At 40.3% G+C, this 23185-nt stretch overlaps 1 protein-coding gene across 4 annotated transcripts in view; it reads left to right on the forward strand.

Moving 5' to 3' along the window:
- ptprub (protein tyrosine phosphatase receptor type Ub) overlaps positions 1-23185 on the forward strand; it is a 210485-nt gene that overhangs the window by 154338 nt on the left and 32962 nt on the right. For 2 of the 4 annotated variants that reach the window (XM_084942834.1, XM_084942835.1), the window contains exons 13-17: positions 7720-7756; positions 11156-11294; positions 12254-12277; positions 12527-12681; positions 13274-13461. In XM_084942834.1, coding sequence (XP_084798960.1) covers positions 7720-7756; positions 11156-11294; positions 12254-12277; positions 12527-12681; positions 13274-13461 — 543 coding nt within the window. The remainder of the gene's footprint in view (positions 1-7719; positions 7757-11155; positions 11295-12253; positions 12278-12526; positions 12682-13273; positions 13462-23185) is intronic. The other 2 variants (XM_084942836.1, XM_084942837.1) reach the window with 1 other exon arrangement.

The following is a 23185-nucleotide window of genomic DNA, read 5'->3' on the forward strand; positions in this document are numbered from 1 at the left end:
GATGGGAGCACAGTGCCAAATCACACAGCCAACATTGTCCTCAGTCCTTTAAACATTGCTTTGCCTGGAAGTACAGATGCAGTGAGTGTTTAAATCTGTATATCGGTGCTGCAGGACCGAACCGACTTCACTTAAATCAGCTTTTAACACAAGGAGTTTTAGTCAGAACAAGTTTACCCTCACAAACACATTATTTCGGGTAGTGTGTCAGACCTTGCTCAGTGTTCATTGCTTAGCACAGGATCTTATTAACCTCCTAAGACGTGAACTCTTCCACGATATGCATTTTTAATTTCTCTTTGATATTTGGGCATATTGGGGCCCGATGAATGTAAAAACAAAGAATTACCAGATTTTTTTTTTTTTACCTTATTTTTGTTTTTAAGAAAAATGAGAGCCACATATGAGGATATTCATTTAAAATTTTGATAGAACAGTAGCAGTATAATGTCCTCGTAAGTGGATATCAGGCCCATGTAGAGCAAAATTTAGTATTTTGGTCTAAATAACCCAAAATGTGATGTCCACATATGTGGACGGCAGGTCCTAGGAGGTTAATGTAGTTTTTTCATTGATGTCAGTGTAATAGCTGTGTGATGTCAGTGAGTTCGGTATAGTTAAATCGAACCTATGCTTTGTATATAACCCACACACATCACAACAGGATTATGAAAAGACAAGGATTGCAGGAGAAAAGGTGTCATATGCATAATGTAACAAAAAAGTATTAAAGAGTGTAAAATAGCAGTAATTAGACTGCTAACAGAGCACACAGTTATACGGCATGGCACTTAGCTTGTTAATGATATTAACATCATTAGCAGGCGCAGTTTTTCACCTCACAGAGTCATTTAAAAGTGGCCACATCCAAGTGCTAATGACAAAGTGTATTAAAACCATCAAGCAGATGTTCACGTTTGGCTCCTGTAGCCTGCACGGACCAGAAATGGTTCAGCAATTGCTAAATGTTTTGTCCTGTTTTGTATCTTCCTGCTTGTGCTCCATGTGCATTTATGCATCACAGGCCTTTTCACATTTTAGCATTGTGCGCACACTGTCACAAAAATGTAGGCCAGAAAAGTGAACGTTGGCATTTTGAATTCGATTGCGTACAGAGGCACAAATGCATGTACCGGGGATATTTTTGTAGTGGTGTTTTGTAAAGAAGAGAGCAAAGCGTAATTACTTTATGCCTGCTCGTTTTAGTGGAAGAAAAAAATGTAAAGAGCACTCCAGAAGCTGGCATTGAAAGTAGTTTCTCTCCCAAGAGTGAAGCATCTGAAAGTTACATACACCTGGATTAAACACTTGTCGATGCCGTGCTGACATAATTGTCATCTTTAACAGTTATTTAAGCTATTGCACCCCGGGGGGCAAACAGAGCTGTCATCACGTTTTATGACTTATTGGGATGCCTCGTTATTTCAGAATCTCTGTGGTTTATTTAAGGTTTTGTCTTTGTGAAGGGGAAACATTGAACCTCTATAATGGTGGAACAGTTTGAACAGTATATGGGACCCATAATATTTGGTATTTACCCATGCTAATTATCTAGAGAGTGGCTCTCAAGCCTCTGTAATTGCTTTGATTGATCCATCTAAAGAGGTACTTGAAAAGCTGTGGATACAGGCTGTAGCTTTGAAGGATACAGCATACCCATTTATAACCACTACACTTAGATCTCCAAACTTTGCACACACATACACACAAACACTGTAAAAACCTTGAGTGTGTGCCATAGAGCCCTGTGTTGCATGTTGGCATTTGCGTTTTGTATTTAGAGCTGCCAGGAGCCACCAGCCTCTCTGGCATAACTGGCACAGCGTGGGGAGACGTGATGTTTCTTCCACAATCTGGAGCTTGCCAATTAACACTTCTGCTGAGCTAGTGCACAATGACTTAGATATGCGAGTTGAAGAATTTACTTGTCCATCACGACGACCTATTTTTCATCATCTGCATTAAGGAGATGTAAATGTATCTGTCTTAATTTGCCAAAGCTTGTAATGATTGAATGTATGAATGATTTCAAATGCTTTCTCCATAAAGTAGACTGCTTCAGATGAATCAGCTTTTTTTCTTTCGTAAGGAAAATGTTTAATGTAATTGAGTCAGTCCACAGAAGGCTCAAAGTCCCCAGTCAGCAGTCTGCATGTTCCAGTTCTCCTGATACATGCAGTGGAAATGAAGTGGGTTGCACTTTGATGAATAGTATTAATTAAAACAAATTGATAATCATTTTATAGCAGTTGATATAAATTATATTAGAAATGTGGCTTAAAGTAAGTTATATAAATCCACCTGTCAGCTTCGTTGTATTGTGGTAATGTGCAAAAGTGTTTCTTTATATTTTGCTAGGAAAATGGGAATTTGGTGCAGCGATTTATCGAACCATGCAGACATATATGGAAATATAATATATATAGCATTAACTAGTATAATATTTGCTTATAGCATTTCAGTTAATAATACAGTATGGAGTAGGGGTGGGTGATATAAACGATATACGATAGAAACGATATAAATTTGGCCAACGATAGAGAGTTTAACTATACCACTCTATCGCGATAGCGCATGTTGATGATGTCATCAAGCTGCGCCTGTTTTGTTTTTTTATTAGTAAAATTAACATACAGACAAAATGCACCATATATTACACATTCAGAGAATAAACATTCCTTACATATTAGCAACTTTCATACATAGGAAAAAGAAAATATAAAGATGGGGTCACATAATTTAACAGATTATTAACTCACTAAATCAAAATCTTCCACAAAGGAAACAAAAAAGCAGCCTTTTTCTTTTTAACTAAAGTCAAAGATTTAACCAACAGGTTTAAGTCGTTTTTCCAGTACACTAGCGTTGGTTTGGTCTTAAAAAAACGACATTTATGTATAAATTGCTTGCACAAGATTGCGCCTGTTTTGGTCGAAAGCATCGCAGTGGCTACTGTCACTACCCGATCCGTACCGGAAACCCGATCGGTACCCCGCATGCGCGAAAGGTGTCTACTTCCAGTCGAAGCGTTTTACGATAGTTACGGGTCAGAGTATCTGTTAAGAATAATAAGTATCTCTTAAAATGTTTCCAATAATGAAACATTTCAATGTAATGTGGACAAAAACGAAAAATAAAAAGATAGTTACGGATCAGGACTCCCCGATCCTTACTGCTCATGTGCAAAGTCGGACCGTACAAATCAGGTCTACCCGATCCGTACCGCGCATGTGCAGGGGTTTTCTTCTTCTTCTGTTCGTTTAATGGCAGTTTACTCCCCAGTGTAAGAGGATACTGCCACCTGCTGACCGAGCGAATGAACCCTATTGAAAACTGAATTAGTGTCATTACAAACGTGTGTTAAATTTGATTTAGTGATAGTCGAGTGTGTTTATGCTTGTCTGTGTGGAGAGGATTGTTGGAATAGTGATGATGATGTCCGCTATCCCTGTCAATTGTCAGTAAACACTTCATCTGGCTCATGAATCTTTACGTGACATATTACAAAGTCTGTATTATTAACTCTGTAATTCTTCTTATTTTACGGCGCTGTTGTTCAATCGGGGAAGGCTCTCTGTTGAGGAGAAAAGCATGAATTTGTTTGTATACGGATTATCCATTGTTTAAATGTCCCGGTAGTCGAAAAGGAGGCAGAGCTGTTGAGAAATGCTAGGAGCTAACTGGGCGCTAACCGTGTCATTCAAATATATTGAATGTCGCAATGTTGGCAAAGAGAGGAAGTGACGTAAGATTTGCGCATGCGGGGTACCGATCGGGTTTCCGGTACGGATCGGGTAGCGACAGCTACAACCATTTAGTGATGGGATTTCTGGCTCTTTTTAGAGAACCGGCTCTTTCGGTTCGGCTCACTAAAAAGAGCCGGCTCTTTAGGTTGTTTTGTTGCTTTAATTAATTTATTATTAACAATAATATAAAATTATGCACAAAAGGAATTACTAATGTAAAAAAAAAGTGGTTTTATTTATATATGTTTATATATAAATATATGCGGTGGCCCCTAGAGACAAAACACGTACCAACTCCAAAAAGCACATAAAAACTCCAAAACACATTTCTAGCATTTCTAGCATATGTGATCTAGGTAGCTCTGAACTTCCAAAACAGAGCTACCTAGATCACTTAAATTACACAATTGAAAGCATGAAAGCATATGTGTATTGTTTGTGTATTTATACACAAGCATTCATATATAGTCAAATAAAAAAAAAATAAAAAAGTTCATTTACCTGTTACTACCACACACCAAATCCGGTCGTTGGTACTTGCTGGCTTGTGTAGCCACTAGGTAACAAAAGTTCAACACTGCCCCTAGCATCCTGGAGCACTTCTGTTGTCTTTTGTACGTGCTTTGAGTTTTTATGTGCTTCTGAGTTTTTACGTGTTTTGGAGTTTGTACGTGCTTCGGAGTTTGTACGTGTTTTTACGTGTTCTGGAGTTTGTACGTGCTTCAGGGTTCGTACGTGATTTGAAGTTTGTATGTGCTTCGTCTGTAGGGGCCACCGTAAATGTACTTTTATTTATTCACTCCACATAAAATGTAATAAATAAATCATATAATACAAAAATAAACTATTCACATTTCAACTTTTAACTATTTAAATTTTCAGCTTTTTCCTTTTACAAATTTAAAATGAAACAACAAAATACTGCAAACCACAACACAATTAAATATAAATTAAAATATGAAAACAAAAAGAACATGCATATTCTCTGTCATATGGACCTGCATGAATAAACTTTCTGAATCCTTTATCATCTGCAACTGAAAATAGTTGTGGATGATTACTATACCTTTCTAATTGCTGACGTTGTTGTCCCTGGCTCTCTTTCTCTCTCTCTCTCCCTCCTGCTCTGTTCCTGTGCTACTGAGTGTAACTACCGCCCCTCCCCCCTCTTCCCAGCGTAAAGCACAAGGCTCGCATGCTGAGTGAAGCGAAAAAAAGTACGAGAGAGAGAGAGAGAGAGAGAGAGGGTGAGAGAAAGAAAAAAAAAACGCAGGCTCGCGATAAGGAGCCGGCTCGCGTCGTTCACGTCAAAGATCCGGCTCTAAGAGCCATTTCGTTCGCGACCGACCCATCACTACAACCATTATCATCTGCAAATTATGCCGGGCAACAGTCATAGCAAAGGCATGAAGCACTTTTGAAATATGGGGAAAGCCAAAAACTGCGCTCCACTTCCGTAACATTGATTCATTAAAGTTGAATTCTCTCGCAGCTGCTCTATTCCCATGTTGTTGCAGTATATTAATAACTAACCTCGTATTGTGGATGAATGATCTCAGTTGTTCTCCTGACTGAAGTTTGCCCTGTGTATAGCATCCTGCTATGTGATTGCATTTGTCCCTGACCACCAGAATCCCTCACGTTAACTTTTATCGAGTGGAAAAAAAAGGTGGCGTTTATCCTCCAGCTTCACTGTGCTAATGTTATGCTAACATAGCTGTGTCGCTAGCAATCATGTAGCACAACATTATATACCAGGTAGTCCAACTTCAGTAACCCTGCAAACGCCACTGCTGTTTAGTTTTCTGTCTTCATTTATGTCGAAAGTGATAGCAGAGCTGTACGTTTTAATTAGTTTCAATAATCTCTCAGTCAGATCATGGTATGTCATGTTTAGGTGGAAACTAGCGAGCTAACTTCCTGCTAACTTCTAACTCCGTTAAATTTAATCAATTCTGTTTTCATGGATGCCTGGATGTTAAACTTAATTGTTACACCTGGTAAAGCAGCAACACTGATGATTTTATTAAAGATTAAAGAATTTAGACCGTTTTAAACTCTCAGTGTTCGTTTGACTTTGGGACCTGAAGAGGACGGAGTTTTGGACCCAGATTACTCCGCGAAGCTCCTCACTACGGCAGCCATAATACTCTGACAATCCATCAAGCAGTGCAGCTTACCAAAGTTATACTAAAACATTTTTTAACAGATTTCTGCACGCCCAAATCGGTTCGCGGTCAGTAAGCACAACCAGAATTCATACATAAGGCACACTGTCGATTTCTAAGAAAATTAAAGGATTTTAAGTGTGCCTTATGTGGAAAATACGTTATACAGAAGAAAAGAATATATCGCGATATATATAGTTACCGCACATGCTTCAAATTATATCGCGATATGAATTTTAGGCCATATCGCCCAGCCCTAGTATGGAGGCAAACACAAAGTTCATTCAATTCACTTTCAGGGTGCTTGAAAGTCAATATTTGGTTTGGGCACCTTTATTCTTCAACACAGCCTGAACTCTCTTAGGCAAGTTTCTCTTAATTCCTTTAAAGAGTCTCCAGGAATAGTTCTCCAGGCTCCTTGAAGGACATTCAGGTCTTTTGCTTTGGATATTGGGCTGCCTTTTGTTGGGTTCTCTATCAGGATAATTGTAAGTTTTTACCAGCAAAGTATGCTTATTTTACATTACAACAATAACTGATTCAGCTAATAATTTATATTAATAATAATTAATATTAATGATCAAGGAACTGACCTCACAGTCCATTGTTCATTCAGTAGGCTGGTTTCAGTTATTGTGCAAATGTACTGTTGGGGAAAGGTTGGGGAAACCTGCAGAATCAACCTTTGGAACAGCCAAAATAGCAGCAGTTACCAACAGAAAAGTATATCCTCAACAGCACCTCAGTATCGGTCAGAAGTGAGTTTCACTGACTCGGATTGGACTCCTTTCACAAAGCTTTTGAATTAGTCGGGGCAAGAAAACTGGATTCAGTTGACTCCAATCTGCAATCTACTGATATCTAGTGGTGAGGTTTTACACACTGTTGGGCTGGAGAAATGGCACTCTGTGACGGACATGTTTGTTTACAGTTTGATTCTATATTTTCAGATTAAACCACGGAGTTAAAGACTTGTTTAAGTGTCGGATTAAAAATGTATTTTCAATTTAAAAAAGCAATGCAACTGGAGTTTGAGGAAAGCTCGTTTTGCCCATTTCTGAATAGAAGAATTTGCATAATTGTCCCATAATGCCCGAATTAGCATCCCTGAATCTTAATTTGATGATACATCTCCATGAGGTGGCAGGATGGAATTGGATTACAGTCTTGGTTCCCATTAGTGCTGTTTGACAAAGGTTCTTTTCGTAACAGAGAAATGCCATCAGCTGAAATTTGAATAAAATGAATGATTTTTATAGCGATGGACTGGTCTGAAACCCCTCCTCTTAATTATGCTAAATTCGTTTCAACTTTCATCTTTTCTCCTTCAGATAGAATCCCTAATCTCCTTCTCATACACTTCACCACAGATCTCAGGTTTTAGATATTTTTTTGTTTTCTCCTGTCGTTAGTAGGAATCTTAACTTGTGAGGTAATTCGTCCTTTTACACTCAGTCATTTAATGCTTTCTTTGGAGACCTGAGTGCCACCCACTGGTGTTGAGTAATTTGTATTTCTAATCAGAGGGTATGAACAATTGAAAAGATAGGCGGCATCATGCTTCTAGATGCGGGCTAGCATCACTTCTAACATTAAGTCCGTGCTGCTTGTCTTGGGAATAAACATCATATTTTTGAAAGCATTTGTGTGTTTTTATGTGTTGTAATCATAATTTTTTCACCACATAATAAATGTGTGCGCCTCGGCTCAGTATTTCACATCCTCTCTTCTATTATCACATCTCTTTCATGCAAAATGCAAAGTGACACTTTCCCCCTGACGTCTGTGTTGTCTTTCTCTTTCAGGAATCTAGAATAAACTGCATCCGCATTGCTCGCAAAGGTAATTCAACATAAATATCTCACCTCCCAAAAACACTGTGACCTGAATCCATTTCCCTGCATCATTTCTAAATAACTTGCAGTATTGTGTACTTTTGTAGAAAGACAGGACATTACGAATGTGACGGTGATGGTGTGTTTACTCTGTTGTAGGATGAAATATTCATGAGGTGATTTTTCGCGTAGCTTTCGTTTTTAATATGCTGTCGATACATTGTCACCATTTATTTGTTCATTAAACGTGCAAATACTTCAGATCTGCCGGTTTGACTGCCCAGCGTCGCTACTTCGTGACACCTCGTGGTAGAGCGAATAATAGTTAACCTGCCGTGAAGAGGAAACTAACAGGGGACGGACAGTTCAAACAAATTAGTGACCTGATCAGCAAATTATTAAAATTGAAAAAAAAAGACACTTTAAGGACTATTTTTCCTCCCTGTGTTGTCTAGCACTGCATTGAGCGTCATACAGTCACTGTTGTTAGAGGCAAGGTTTTATCTTAGTACTCTGTAGTTCCTGCCTATCTCTTTTCTCTTAAGTAAAAAGGTGAAGAACTGGACAAATTTTCTCTGGCGGCCCCGGTTGTTTAGCACTGGGCCTCAGAGAAAAGGGCAACAAGCAGGGAAGGATTAGAGGTCAGGCTTTCATCCTGTTTGTTTGGGGGCTGACACTGGGACACGTCGTATCAAAGGCAGTCTCTTTGTTCTCATCAGCAGCCCACCAGACAGCTACATCTGAGGGCTCTGACCTCTGCGCTGTCCAGAAGGGTTCTCCAGATCAAAACTTCCAGATGGCGCTACCTTGGCCTATCAGTATGAGAAAGCCCTCCCTGCCTCCTTATCTTTACCTCGGCTTTTTTGATTCAAAGGCACATGAAAAGGGCAGAGAAATTGACTCTAAGTCCTTATGGCAGGAGAGCCCCTCCACCATAGTACACTGTCAGATCACGGTAAATAAAAAGTCATGTATTTATAGTTATCATAGCACCGCAACAGTAAGCGGAGCCTTGCAAGTAAATTGACTTGGCGGGGTGTCTTTTTCTTTTTTTGGTTAAGGCCTCTTCTTTTGTGTGAGAATAATGAAAAAGATGAGGCTAAGGCGAGGCCAGCCTTTTCAGCTCGACTTCTCGCTCCCCACAAGTGCCAAATTGGGCATTGATTAATTAAAAGTCCCCACAGCAACAGACTTAATGCTGCATGTGCCACTTTTATTTGACACTGGGCAGAGACAGAATGAAAGAAATGAACAATGGAGCTCCTAAGATAAAAAGAAAATACAATTAGCAATGAAATAAAATACCTGTAGAGAGAACAGAAGTGGAAATAAGACAAAAGAATAAAAGGTTAAATGCACAATTGAAAGTTATGATTTAAAAAAAACTGACAGCACTACATTTTCACCACAGGCATGGTGATATAACTGAAAACCCCCTGAAATGCCCATTGATGACAGAAAAAAATCTGGGTATTTCCAATTTCAAGGTGTAACAGGTCACAGGGTTGGTTTTTTTTTTTTTTTGTTGCTATGTGCGATCTCCATGATCCCTCTACCATTAACAGAGCCTCTGCATCATCGGGTCCTAAGCCGTTATTATCAAGCAGCCCATCACAAGCGAAGTGGAGGCAAATGATTCTGGCTTGGATAACAAAGCTGGAGATTACATTTCAACTTCCAGGTGACAGTTTAATTAAGGATCCTCTGGCAGGCTCAACACAACAATAGACTTCCATTTCTCCTCTAAGTGCCAATTTCCACCATCGGGCAGCTGGCAGGAGCATGGATTCATGTGGAAATCTATTTCATGCTCGTGTTTGGCTTAATAGAAATTTTGAGGGTAAAAGAGGCAAAACCGCCTTATCTGTCCAAAATGTCAGAAAACTGAAATTGATTTTTCACCTCCTCCGCTACATTTTTAGCCCATATAAAGAAGCCTTCCCCTAATTTTAAATGAAGTTGCGGCATAAAATAAACAGTGAGCATCTGAGTTTGTGTCTGAGACGGTGTCCGTCTCGGACACGCTGGAGTCTTTGTTATTTGTCGGTTACAGTCGCTCAGAGACACAAAGGCATTTTGGATGTTGGTATGTCCCTGTGTGTGAACAGAAACCACAAAAGGAATCACTCACTGGCTAAATCCTTTCTCACCACGGCGGCAGATGCGACGTTTAAAAGCAGCACATGCAGAGATGTCACGCTATCGGATTAATATGTAATCGGAGGACAGCGACACGAAAGTGATGTCCAAAGCAGTTTCAGAAATAACAGCCTTAGACTAATATCAGGCCAGTGACTAATTCCCCCCTATTATGATATGTCAGACATTCATGATTGATTTAAAAAATCCAGCAAAATCCTACCATGATATTGCACTACTTTCATCTTTATTTGGACAGAGGGTTCTAAGGCGGCCCAAGTGCCCATGGCTGCAAATAGTTGGACTAAAGCACGGCTCTGTTTTCATTTTCCCTGCCCCAGATCTGATTTTCTTTTTCCCCAGCAGGCTGTAAGATAGAGCTCTATCCCCAGGCCTGCTCTGACTTTCTCCCACTCTCCAGATAGTTTATACTGTTCCAGTAAGCTCTGGAGGGCTGGTTTCCAGGCTGTCAAGGCCTGGAGGACAGGCTGACACACAGGGAAAAAAAACTGGATCAGTGGGCTCCTAGAACAAGGCAAAGAAAGACCCACTGCTCAGCACCATTTACATAAGTATGAAGCTTTATGTAGGAGAAATGAATAACCTGCTATTATGGTAACGACCTTTCCAGTAGCTCACAGACAGCGGGGCACCTTGAGACTGTACTGTAAAGCAGTGTGGAGGATTCTGACTGGAAACTGATTATTGATTGGAAATTGACTTCAGAGGTCAGTGAGTGTACGACAGCATGAATTGCAATCCAAACGTGTCGCGTTATAATTATAATGTTTAATGCACAACTTTTAAATCAAGAATGATTTGCTGCTGTGAGTTCACCGCCTCACTCTCCCAAATTTGGAGCCTTGTAAAATTTGCCAATTCATACAAACCTGCTTAAAAAGATCATGGTAGACATAGTAGCGACATATATCTTTAACTGTCTGAAATCATCACAGAAAATCATTCCGTGTGGGAGCGAGTCTGCTTATTTTGCACATGTCACTTGTATCTGTTTGGACAGCATGGACAATCACTGTTCAAAGTGTCACCTCTTCATTTGCATACGTTTTTCATTTCTGTCTATTTCTTTGAAAATGCCTCAGATCAGATCAGCGGATCTCTTAGCAGTGGTTATGATAGGTAGTGTGACAGGATGACAAAATTCAGCTTTCCTACCTCTGTTGAATCCTTTTTGCCCTTTATTTCTTTAAGTTCTATGTTTGCATTCTGCCTTTTTAATGTGGCTCTTCTGTCTTCCCTCGTGTAGCGGCCTGTAAAGATCATCGCAAGGCTTTGGAGGTGTCGCAGCACTCCGAGGAGATGGGGCTGATCCTCGGTGTGTGCGCCGGAGGCCTGGTAGTGCTCATCCTCCTGCTGGGCGCCGTCATTATCATCATCAAGAAAGGGTAAACAACTTTCCATAGACGTTGTGAACAAAACATGCGTCATTGTGCTTAATCACCCCGCATAGTTTTACCTTTTACATTTTATTCTCCAGCAGCTCGGTGATCGGCTTTTACTCTTTGCTAGACTTTTGCAAAGGTCACGCTTTCCAAAAGATGGGCAAACAGCTGGCGTGGCGTTGTTTTTCTTTTTCTTATATCGCACCAGAGGGACCAAACAACTCGCATCTGCAGAGCCTGAGTGTGAAGTATTTAATTAAAGGCGGATGCAATTCAATTAGCCACTTAATTACACACGCCAAACAGACGCCTGACCCTTAAATGAGATGGTAATTGGGAGGGAAAAGGTGTGCTTTTAGAGATTATTAGTCAATGATCCCGCAGGTCTACAGTAAATCATCGACACCTCTGGCTCCGCATTTATTTAGCGGCAGCTAAAGTCTCAAATCAGGCTTCGACGCCCTCGCCTGTTTAAGATAAATTGAATTCTAAAGATCCAGCCAAAATAGGAGTTAGTCAGAGGCTCCAGCAATCGGTGTTTAAATTGCTGACACAGCGTTCAGGGTAATGGTGAATAATCTTGATTGTGGAAGTCGCTTCTACTCTGCACATTAGCCTGCGTTGCTCTCCTAAGCCACCATGAATTTCACTTTTAGGGAATTGATTATTAAATTTGCTGTGACAGGAAGCCGCGTGGTCTAGTCCTTGAAGTGTAACACTGAGACGTATTCGATTGAAAGAAACACACATTTTTCTGCCCGGCTGTGGTTTAGTCTGTCAGCACCTGCTTGATCCGCTCGCATGTGTCATATGGCCGCCTGCGCAGCTAAACTCATGAGAGGACGGTTTTCATTTTCACTGTAATCAATGCACTCTGCCCTTAGCTGACATTGCTTTCATCTTACATCTCTTCTTTCTCTTGATTTTTATTTTTTTCCCTTCTTCTCCTGCACTCTTGCCAGAAGGGACTACTACTCTTATTATCCGTAAGTGACTCCACCTCTTTGCTTTTCCATCGTTTTGTGATCCATCATACACGTGCATGTGCGCTTGCTGGCTGTCAATCATGAGTTACAAGAGTGTAGCACTCTTTTTTTTTCTTCTCTCAGCAGATCAAAAGTGTACAAGCTTCTTTCTGTGTTTTTTTTTCTACCTAAACATAACTGCAGAGACTCTTGTGGCAATCTCTTCTGAATATTGATTGCCCCTTGATTGTTTTCTTTATCCGTTAACAGGAAACCAGGGAACATGAATAAGACGCCAATTACCTACCGCCAGGAGAAGAGCCATATGGGCTCTATGGAGCGCAGTTTCACAGACCAGAGCACCCTGCAGGAGGATGAAAGAATGGCTCTTTCCTTCATGGATTCACACACTTGCGGCACACGAAGTAAGAGAAGTGCACCGCTGTGACACTCATGCAAGCTTTGCATAGCCCCGAATCTGACACGCATCATCCCTCACTTTGTAATCTTTTTGGCCGTTGCTCGATCGCTCCATAAATATTTCAATCAATTGCAACATGTGAAAAATCTCCTTCAGTATGATTTCTTGTCAGCTACTACCGCCTGAAGCCAACACAGAATCTCACTAGATGGCAAATAAAAAAAAATAAATGATTTGTGATTCTTGTCAGTTTTCTGCTTTCTAATGTTGTCAGCATCACAGAGGAGGAAAGATGGATGTGTTTATCCTAAAGATGCTCGAGATTCTTGTCTGCTTCACACTATCTCAGAAAGAGTTGCCGACGCATCAGCATAAGATCTATTACGAAGACATCTGTATCGAGACAAACTCCATTCAAAACTTCATGTCTGACCTGGCCTGTAAAGTGCCTTTCTGTGCCGCTAACACATTCACACCAGTATAAACGTGACACGCAAGTGTTAGAAAAAACGATAAATGTTTCAAGCCGTGATGTGTCTGAGTCATTAATGTTTCAGCTCACTCAAACTGTGAATGTGTCTGTGTGCGTCGCTCAGGTGATGCTCGAAGTTCAGTGAACGAGGCCAGCAGCCTGCTGGGAGGCTCCCCGAGGCACCAGTGTGGACGTAAAGGTTCCCCCTACCACACGGGACAGCTCCACCCTGCCGTCAGAGTGGCCGACCTCCTCCAGCACATTAACCAGATGAAGACAGCCGAGGGCTATGGCTTTAAACAGGAATATGAGGTGAAAGGGCGCCGTTGTACTCCTATTTAACGCTGTGACATTATAAGACAGCATAGACAGCTATTAGTCCTGCACTCTGGCAACGTTAAATGAACAGCGGTATAAAGAATGGGTGCTGGTGCACTCATGCTGAGTTATTTAAAATGAAGCTATAACACTTTTCCTACTGTCTTATATGTGCTGTTGCAATGGTAGATGGCCAAAGTTTCAAATAATGAGGTCAAAGTCTATGCAAGTAGTTGCTGTGAGCCAAAAGCTCAGGCTTCAGACTATTTGAAGTACTTGGATCGCATCTGTATCCTTTACTTCTTTGGCTAGTTGATGTCAGTGAGAGGAGTTGTCCTTAATATGGCCACTTCAGGCGCAGACCCCCTTTGCAGGATTTAGAGGTTGCCGATTTATATATTTACTTGTATGAAAACGTGTTTGCCTTTCCCAAAGAAGAAAGCGCAAGCCAAAACTTCAGAGAGCAATGTTTTTTTCAATGAACCCAGCATGAAGTTTGAGCTTCAGCTATGTTAATGCTAAAAGATGGGGCTATTCTGCCTATGAAAGGCAATAATGAGCTATCAGAACTGCGAGCTGAAGGTGTCACTAAACCACTGCTGTCGTATTTAATGGATTTCAATGGTTGCTACTACAATTTCACTCAAAGTGTAGCCAAATCTGCTCTTTTTCATTCTGCTGACTCTTGAAAGCTTTTTTCTATTGGTTAAAGTTGTTAAAAGTGATGCTACAGGGAGGAAATATACAAAAACATAGATGGAGATGAGCTTGTTTTGTTATTTTTAATATTGTGAGATAGTTAACATTTTGTACTTCAGGTGCTTGTTTGGTTCAGTTCCATAATTTACACTTGTCGGGTGTGATCATGATATTGTGAAATTATGCCTAAAAGTACCACATTTCTGTCCAGTCCTCCCTTCAAGATCACTCTCTCATCCAAACTTCTATTTTCACATTACCCACTTTCGGGCCAAATGCATCGGTGCTTTGCAATTATTTAGAGGAGGTCGGGGAGCAAATATCCACTTCTGTGACAAACTGATCCGATTTTTGTATCGAGGAGCATTAGGAGGAAGCACAATCCAGAGAACAAACAGCATTTTCAAGTTGTTTAGTCCAGAGTTTCCAACCCCTTCGGTGACATTGGAGGCTAGCAATGGGGAGGTATGCTTTTATTTATTTATCTATTTTTTATTTTCAGTCACGGGGCTGTGCTCAATGAATTTGCACCCTGGGGTCAGCGAAGTTCTGCTGTAACGTCCTGAGGCGAACGTTCAATGGAAATGACCTGAGCTGTGGCATGTGCCAGCCAGATTCCAGAGGCACAAGTGCAAGCGGTCATGACGGGATTTTCAGAGCGCAGTCTAAAAATAGAAGTTCCACTGAAATTGGTTCAAGGTACAGGAGAAGATGACCTTGAATTTAGTACATATAGGTGCACTTGTTGATTTTACCTTGTATTTGGTCTTCTCTTCTTAGGGGCACATTGATCGCCCAATTTAATTGTGGTTCCTTCCTATAAATAAAAAGTTTAAATATATCATTATCATACCTTTTAAAGATGACAGGTGAAATTACACCTTTCCCTTAAATTACTTACTAAAATGATATTTGCCAAGTTATCTCCAACAGCTTGGAGAAATTGGCTGATAGTGACGTTATTATAATTAGTATTACTAAATATTATTCTTGCATTTTCTGTAGTGTTACGGTGTTACATCCCAACTTGTAACACCTAGTAGTTAAAGGCTTTTTCTTCTGAGGGTTCTGCAGATGTTTCAGTGGCAGATGGAAAGCATTATTTCTTAGACATGTCCTAGTTCTGTCCTGAGGCTCCCCCTCAGCAGGAATGCTTGACTTTAATTGCCAACATTGTTAGGAGGAAGGGTGGAATTGTGCTTGCTTTTGAATGTGCATACAAAAAGCTTCAAACACCAAGGAATTGCACTTGTTCTTTCTTATGCACTTTGTTATCTTCTAGTTCCCTTTTTAGTCCACTGGGGATCTGACTGGAGTGGTACCCAGTGGAAAGAAAGAAACAGATGTGAGATGAGATGACGATATAAATTTCATTTATTCCACAGAAAAGGATCATTGCATCGCAGTAGTGCCTCCCCCCTGACCCTGCAGAATCAGCTGTGTTTGTGCAATAATATTACCATATGTGGTGAAGCCACGTAAAGTTTTGTCTTCACACTATGTCAGTTTTGAATTTTCTGAACTAGAGGCTGTGTAAGGCTTAAATTTGGTACATATTAAGTTGTCTTATTTTTTCCAGCATTTCCGAGTACCTCATATGATTTTCCGGGATGAAAAATGCAACCAAATCAGTTGTATTTATTTTACTCACTCCAAAGTTCATGATCTAAAGCAATCACCCACTTTTAGCATCAGTTCCATTTGATAAATACTGTTTCCATAGCAAAACTGCACCTATTTGATGCTCTTCAACAAGCATTGGTTTCCTGGATATTTTATGCATTTCTGGGAAAAGCTTCAGAAAATAATAATAATAATAATAATGATAATAATACATTTTATTTGAAAGCGCCTTTCAAAACACTCAAGGTCACTGTACACAGTAGAATAAAAGCAACATAAAAGCAAGAAGTTTACAGAATCATAAAAGCATAAGACATAAATAAAATAGGAGAGTGGAGAGTTTATGTGGGATAAGCTATTTTGCACGAGTGGGTTTTGAGTTGGGACTTAAAGAGAGAGAAGGAAGAGATATTTCTTAAATCAGGAGGTAGGGAATTCCAGAGTCGAGGAGCAGAGCAGCTGAAAGCCCTGCTCCCAATGGTGGCAAGACGGGGGGAAGGGACGGAGAGTGAAAGGGAAGAAGAAGATCTAAGATGGGGCGATGATCTGAACCAGATCAGAGAGATATGGAGGAGAGAGATGATGAATAGCCTTAAATGTGTACAAGAGTATTTTGAAATTGATGCGATATTTGACCGGGAGCCAATGAAGCTGCTGCAGGACAGGAGTGATGTGGTGGATAGAAGGGGTCCTGGTGATGATACGGGCAGCAGAGTTCTGGACGCGTTGGAGCTTGTGGATGGATTTTTGAGTAAGACCAAAAAGAAGTGAATTACAATAATCAATCCGGGAAGTAACAAGGCTATGGACAAGAATGGCAGTGGCATGTGGGGTGAGAAAAGGACGGAGACGATTAATGTTGCGCAATTGAAAATATGCAGACCGAGTGACATTATTAATGTTTGAATTGAAAGATAGAGTACTGTCGAGAATGACACCCAAGCTTTTCACAGAGGAAGAAACAAAGACCGGTGAGTTATTGATAGTAACAGAGAAACCTCCAAGAGGAGCTTGGATTTATTACTACTGAGTTTGAGAAAATTAGAAGAGAACCATGAATTTAGTTCAGCTAATCAGAGGGTGAGGGAGGATGGGGGAAGAGCAGAATCAGGTTTAGTGGACAGATAAAGCTGGGTGTCATCGGCATAACAGTGAAACTGGATATTGTATTTACATGTCCAAGCGGTAGAAGGTAGATAATGAAAAGAAGGGGCCCCAGGACAGATCCCTGACGCACGCCAGTGGTCAGAGGAAAGGGCTGAGAAGTAAAGGATTTGAGTTGAATGAACTGAGTGCGATCAGACAGGTATGATTTAAACCAGGCTAGTGGAGTATGGGAGAGACCGATGGAGGCTAGCCTACTGAAAAGAATAGAGTGAGAAATAGTGTCGAAAGCAGCACTCAGATCGAGGAGAATAAGAATGGAAAGTAAACCGGAGTCAGCTGCCATAAGAAGATCCTTGGTTATTTTTATAAGTGCTGTTTCAGTGCTATGGGAGGGGCGAAAACCAGACTGGAACTGTTCATACAGATTATTATTAGTTAAATGTGAGTGGAGTTGTGTGGCAACTATTTTCTCAAGAATTTTTGAAAGGAATGGCAGATTGGAAATAGGCCGAAAATTCTCAAAATTATTGGGATGTAGACCAGTTTTTTTCAATATTGGGGTGATGGCGGCAATTTTGAGGGAAGCAGGAACAGTTCCAGTGGTAAGTGAAGAGCAGATGATGGCAGATATGAGGGGAAGCAAAGAAGGTAGACATGCCTTAACCAAAACTGTAGGAATGGGGTCTAGCTGACAAGTAGAAGGTTTTGACTTACAGATGAAATCTGAAATATCAGTAACCGAGGGGAGCTGGAAAGCAGAAAAACAGTGTGATGGGAGATGAATTACACAGGAAGAGCTAAATGGAACCTTGGAAACCAGATCTTGGTGTATTTTGTGAATTTTCTTAATGAAAAATAACATTAAAGAATCACAAAGGGAGAATGAGTAAAGATGAGCAGGTAAAGAATCTGGTGACCTGAAAGAAGAGTTGAACAGTGAAAACAGTATCTTGGTTGAGTCATCTTTTGAACAGATAATGGTGGAGTAGTAAGCAGATTTTGTTTGATTAATACACTCCTTATAATACATAATATGATTATTAAACATTTCCTTGTGGATATTCAGACAAGTTTTCTTATAAAGGCGTTCAAGTCGTCGTCCTTTTGCTTTCAGAAGCCTGAGTTCAGCTGTAAACCAGGGTGCTGACTGAGAGAATGATAAAGATTTGGTTTGGCAACAGAGTTTAGAATACTATTGAGACTAGAGTTATAATAGGAAACTAAGTCCTCTTGGGTAAGCAGGTTATAAAAATGCAAATGACTAGAGAAAGCAAAAGAAAGAGTATCAGGATTGATTTTCTTAATATTCTGAAAAGAAATGGTACGAAGGTTCTTGGTTATAGAAAAGGTCATTTTGATATTGAAAGAAAGAAGCAAGTGGTCAGAAATTAGCAGTTCATCAGCTTTGCAGTTAAAAGGAGTAAGTCCAGAGCAACAAACTAGGTCCAAAGTATGGCCCTTAGTATGAGTAGGAACGTTTATGTGTTGTTTAAAGCCAAAACTATCGAGGTAGGATGAGAAGTCTTTGGTGAGTGGATGATCACTGTTATCCATATGAATATTAAAGTCTCCCAGGAGTATTATATTAGGGGAAACAGTAGTTATGTGAGTCAGGAGATCAACAAAGTCACTTATGAAGACAGAATTAGACTTTGGGGGGCGGTAAATAACAGCTATGACAGTTGGAACAGGTCCTGAGAGTTGACAGACAATGGATTCAAAGGAACTGTAGACAGGTACAGACAACGGCGTGACTTTCCAGTTCTTGCGATAGATTACTGCGAGACCTCCACCACGGCCGGACTTACGAGGTTAAAATGCATTTTGGATTATATTCTGGATTATTTAACTATGCGGGATCGTGGCCTGTCTTAAACAAACTTGTATCTCATAAAAGTTCTCCTTTGTACCTACATTTTGACACCAGCCTCATCTTTTAGCCATGATTCATGAGTCAGGTGTGAACTTTTCTCAGAATTGACTGATTTTTAAACTGGATTGACCCAAAATTGTGAGCCGTCTACTGTGGTGATGGGGTGGAAAACAACAGTTTTTAATTGGGTCAGATATTCAGTCCACCATGAATTCACCAGTCCACGTGATATTTGGTAAAGTGTCCAAAGAAACTGGAAATTTCAGAATAGTAAGAAAGCCTATGGGCTGTGATTTCATGTTGTGGATCGGTGTTAGGTTCATAGCATAAACCTATTCGCTGGAACGTTCAAGACAATTCAACTACACAGCAAAAGCATTGAACACCAAGCAGAGCTCTTTATGATTCTCGTATACGAGGGAGAGAACTGTGACGAGCGCCGTTCCTTCCGCTCGAACCCCAGTCGCTCTCGTCCGCTCCCTGCAACACTGATCTTTTATTGAGGTTCCATGAATATACATAGGTTCATTAACATATGACGTCTACATACACACAAAGAGTACCTTGCCTGTGCGTTGTGTAAGCATGTGTGTGTGTGTGTGTGGGGGGGGGGGTCAAGATGTGACCCCGTGAAGACTCCCCAAAGCTGGTGCCAGGAGGAGAACGGTCCATCTAAACAAAAGGCTCTTATACTTAACCAGATACAGAGTAGGTGTCCTCCTATACCATAAATCAGTAAGAGCAGATATAACCTCTCTCCTGACCTTAAGTTGTGTGTGAATGCCAGAACACCCTGGAATGCACACAATGTCTTTGCAGACTATTAAGGATCAAACCTCTACCAACATGACATTGATTATAACACTCTAAGCATATATGAGTAGATATTTCTAAGCATAAATGACAATCAACAATACAAATCCAACAATCGGTATTTCTCAGTTTTATTTATTTGTTTGTTTTTGTGCCCAAGGCAAAAAAAGGAGATTGATTTTTAAAGCACACATGCATTCACATTTGCAGAAAATAACCTTTATGTCACTTGGAATTATATCAGTGACTTATTAGATTATATTGACAGATGAACTTTTCACCGTGATGCCTGCATGCAGTAAACTTCCTTAGCTGATAGCTTGTATACATACCTTTATTTTCACACAAGCAAGCAAGGGTTGTTGCTGCCTGTGGTTCAGGTTCTGTGTGTTGTTGTTTTGTTTTTATTTTTACAGCAGGAGAAGAGATATTTGTTTATTTCCTGTTAGATGTGAGTTTTTTCTTCCCACTGTCGCCAAGTGCTTGCTAATAAGGGTCATCTGATTGGTGGGGTTTTCTCTCTACTGCGTTTTTACCTTGAGGCAACTGTTGCTGTGTTATGAAAGTGAATTGAAATTGTTTCCAAATATGTGTTTGGCTTAATTTGCACCATGTTTGCATTGTTTAACTCCTCCCAACAAATGATATACTCATGCTGAAGGCTGCTGAAGTCTGGGTCCAGTTAAAGCCACAAGGTCAGTTTTACGGCAGTTTGTCCTCCCTGTTTTATTTAAAGCTGGTTTTGTATGTTTTACTCCTGACCTTTGATGTGTACTAATTCAGTAAAGGCAAATTGATATATTTCATGCACTCACAATCATAAATGATACAAAATCCCAACACACACCTGGACTTGTGTCAGGGCACTCTAGCCACAGCCTCAGTGGAAGATAACTGTGAGCGTAAAGAGGCCATATAGCCTTAATGTTGAAAGTGGGAGACCATCAATCTGAAATCCTCCACATCATCCGCCCTCCTTATCCCACACTGAAATTAATTACCAAGGTTAAAGAGGCATTTGGATCACATTGTTGTTGTGCATATGAATAATTATCCTCATCTGGGCCCTAGAGATGACCTCAGTCTTGAGGTTAAACATCTCTAGCTCAAGTGAGCCTCATCGTCCACTGCTAGCAGATTTTTTTTTTGGCGGCGAGGACAGGAAGGGGCTGTCTGGGATCGTTTTGTGTGAGAGGGAGACAGATGAAAAGGCACAGAGGAAAACAATTGAGAAAAGAGAGCTCTTGCCACCCAGTCACTCAAGCCTCCAAATAACAGTCTCCCTGTTGTGTAGTATTTATGATAGTATTTATCTCCCACTGCTCTGTTATTCTCAGAAGTAATCATTAGACTGTGATGCCTAGATCAATACTGTCATTAGTGATGCCCGGTATATGTTTTCTGTTGGAGCACATCTAACAATACAAAGTGTGGATTTGCACTTGCTGTTAGCGACGGGCACAGTTTGGCTCATTTGATTTCTTGTAATTGTCATGAAAATATAGAGTGTGTGTAATTATTTGGAAGCCAGAAGTCTCGACCCCGTCACAGCTCAAACATGGCAATGCTCCATAATGTGCAGCTGAGGGTCCTTACATTATAACAATGGTAATTTTCTATATTTTTCTTATTGAAGAGATGCAAACTAGCTACAAATGTATTTGACTTAACATACATCAAGAGCCTGGTTTAGTGTGCCTTACAGCTTTGTGTCCCATTATTGTCCAGAAACTTTTACGAACTCATTATTGAGTCACATGTTGCACTGGGTGACATGTCTTCTTCTGGAGCTCTGGCCCCAAGGGGCATAAGCTAAATCCAGCTTTGGACACAGCCAGTACGATTCAAGTTGCGGTTCTCATCTTTTAATGGGATTTATTAGCACAAGGAAATGTACAAATCACCAGTTATCCTGTAATGTAGTGTGTAGGGGTTATTAGGTTTTTGTGTCCAGTGATATCAAGGGTCAGCCAATATTCCTCATGGTGTAACGAGTTCAAAACTTATGTGTCGCTGAGATCAAATGCCCTGTTTTCTTTTAACTATTATGATGATAATAATACACAGTCTTACCAATAACAAGCCCGTCTCTATCTCTGCTGTTTTATTTATTTATTCATTTTTTACATTTTACATTGCATATCCTTTTCCTCTAGCTGTGCTTTGCTGTCTCTATCTTTGCTATCTAACGAAGGGCCCAAAACTCTGAATGCCTCTCCCAGATGGAAACAATTGTGGCAGAACGTTGAGCTCACAACCTGAGGAGAAGTCCATCTCTGTCACCCGCGGCCTGAAACATTTGCAAAAAAAAAAAAGAGAGGGAGAAAACAACTTTTGTCTCTGGTTCATGGTTTCCGCCTCTGGAACTCTGCTTGTAGACTCATTAAACTGTCCCTCACGGGCAAAACACACTCCACTCAAAAAATCAATACACACCTCTTTGTGTGTGTGTTTGTGTTTTTTTTTCTCCTCTGTGCTAAGAGTATGTGTTTTTATGGAGTGTCTCTCTCTATTATGAAGGAAAATGATGAGGAGTATCATATTACACTCCCTCGGCAGGCATAGGTTTTTATTTCCCTGCGGAGTACCTGCGCTCTGTAAAAACACTGATCAAGAATTTACAGTGAGCTGTAAAAAGGGCTTATACGTGCGGCGGTTTCTGTCACCGCCGTCGTATTCCCACCGAAGAAATGTACAAGTAAACAGCGGCAGAGCTTTACTGGAGAACTCAAAACTTTCATTATACCTCTTTGCACCCTGAGGCTGAGGTTAGAAAGAATGATGGACTCATTCAAACACTGATTTGATGTTTAGTTGCAGCTGGGGCTACCAAATTATTATGTTTGTTTAAAAAAAAAAAAAAAAAATAGGCAGCTGGTGGTTTTTTTCCTGTCTTTAAAAAATTTTTTTTAAACAAACATCGGTCAAGCTTGTTAATTCTGCTGTTTTCTAGTAGAATATTTTCCAGCAGATAAGATTTCTGATTGGATTTTGGCTGTGTGTGTGTGTGTGTGTGTGTGTTTGGGGGGGATTATTGTGAAAGTCATCACAGAGAGAGCCACAATTCATTCATTGTCATCTTAAAATTATGCGGTTGAAAAATTGATGGGTCAAAGTGACACAAAGATTAATCCAGCACAGTAAGTCTGCCACTGGATTGTTACTGTCATAAAATCTACTGAGACACTGATACAACATCACTATGTTAAAATTAAAAAAATTGATTTATAAGTGTAATAATTTAACAAATAAATGATGTAATCCTCTTGACTTACCCACCCACTGATCTTTGCCAGCGATGGTTTCTAATCAGTCCTTCGTAAGCCTGAGTTGTTTTTCTTCCCTTCACTGTTCTGCCATTCTCTCACAGTTTTTCCTGTATTTTTTCTTCTTCTTTACTTTCCTGCTTCCCTCTTGAGGCAGCAGGAGAGGAAGCAGAGCACTCACACAAGCAGAGAGAGCTCAGAGGTGTAGTGTCAATAAAATAAGGGAGGGAGTAAAGGAAAAGGTGGACAGAGAGAGAAGTAGTTGGTTACAAGAACAAGGGATTCGGAGAGAAAGACAGACCCAGAAATGAAGTGTGTGAAAAGAGGAGGAAAAAGT

This window comes from Perissodus microlepis, chromosome 11 (assembly GCF_051167445.1).
Source record: "Perissodus microlepis isolate ML-2025 ecotype Zambia chromosome 11, ASM5116744v1, whole genome shotgun sequence".
Lineage (NCBI taxonomy): Eukaryota > Metazoa > Chordata > Actinopteri > Cichliformes > Cichlidae > Perissodus > Perissodus microlepis.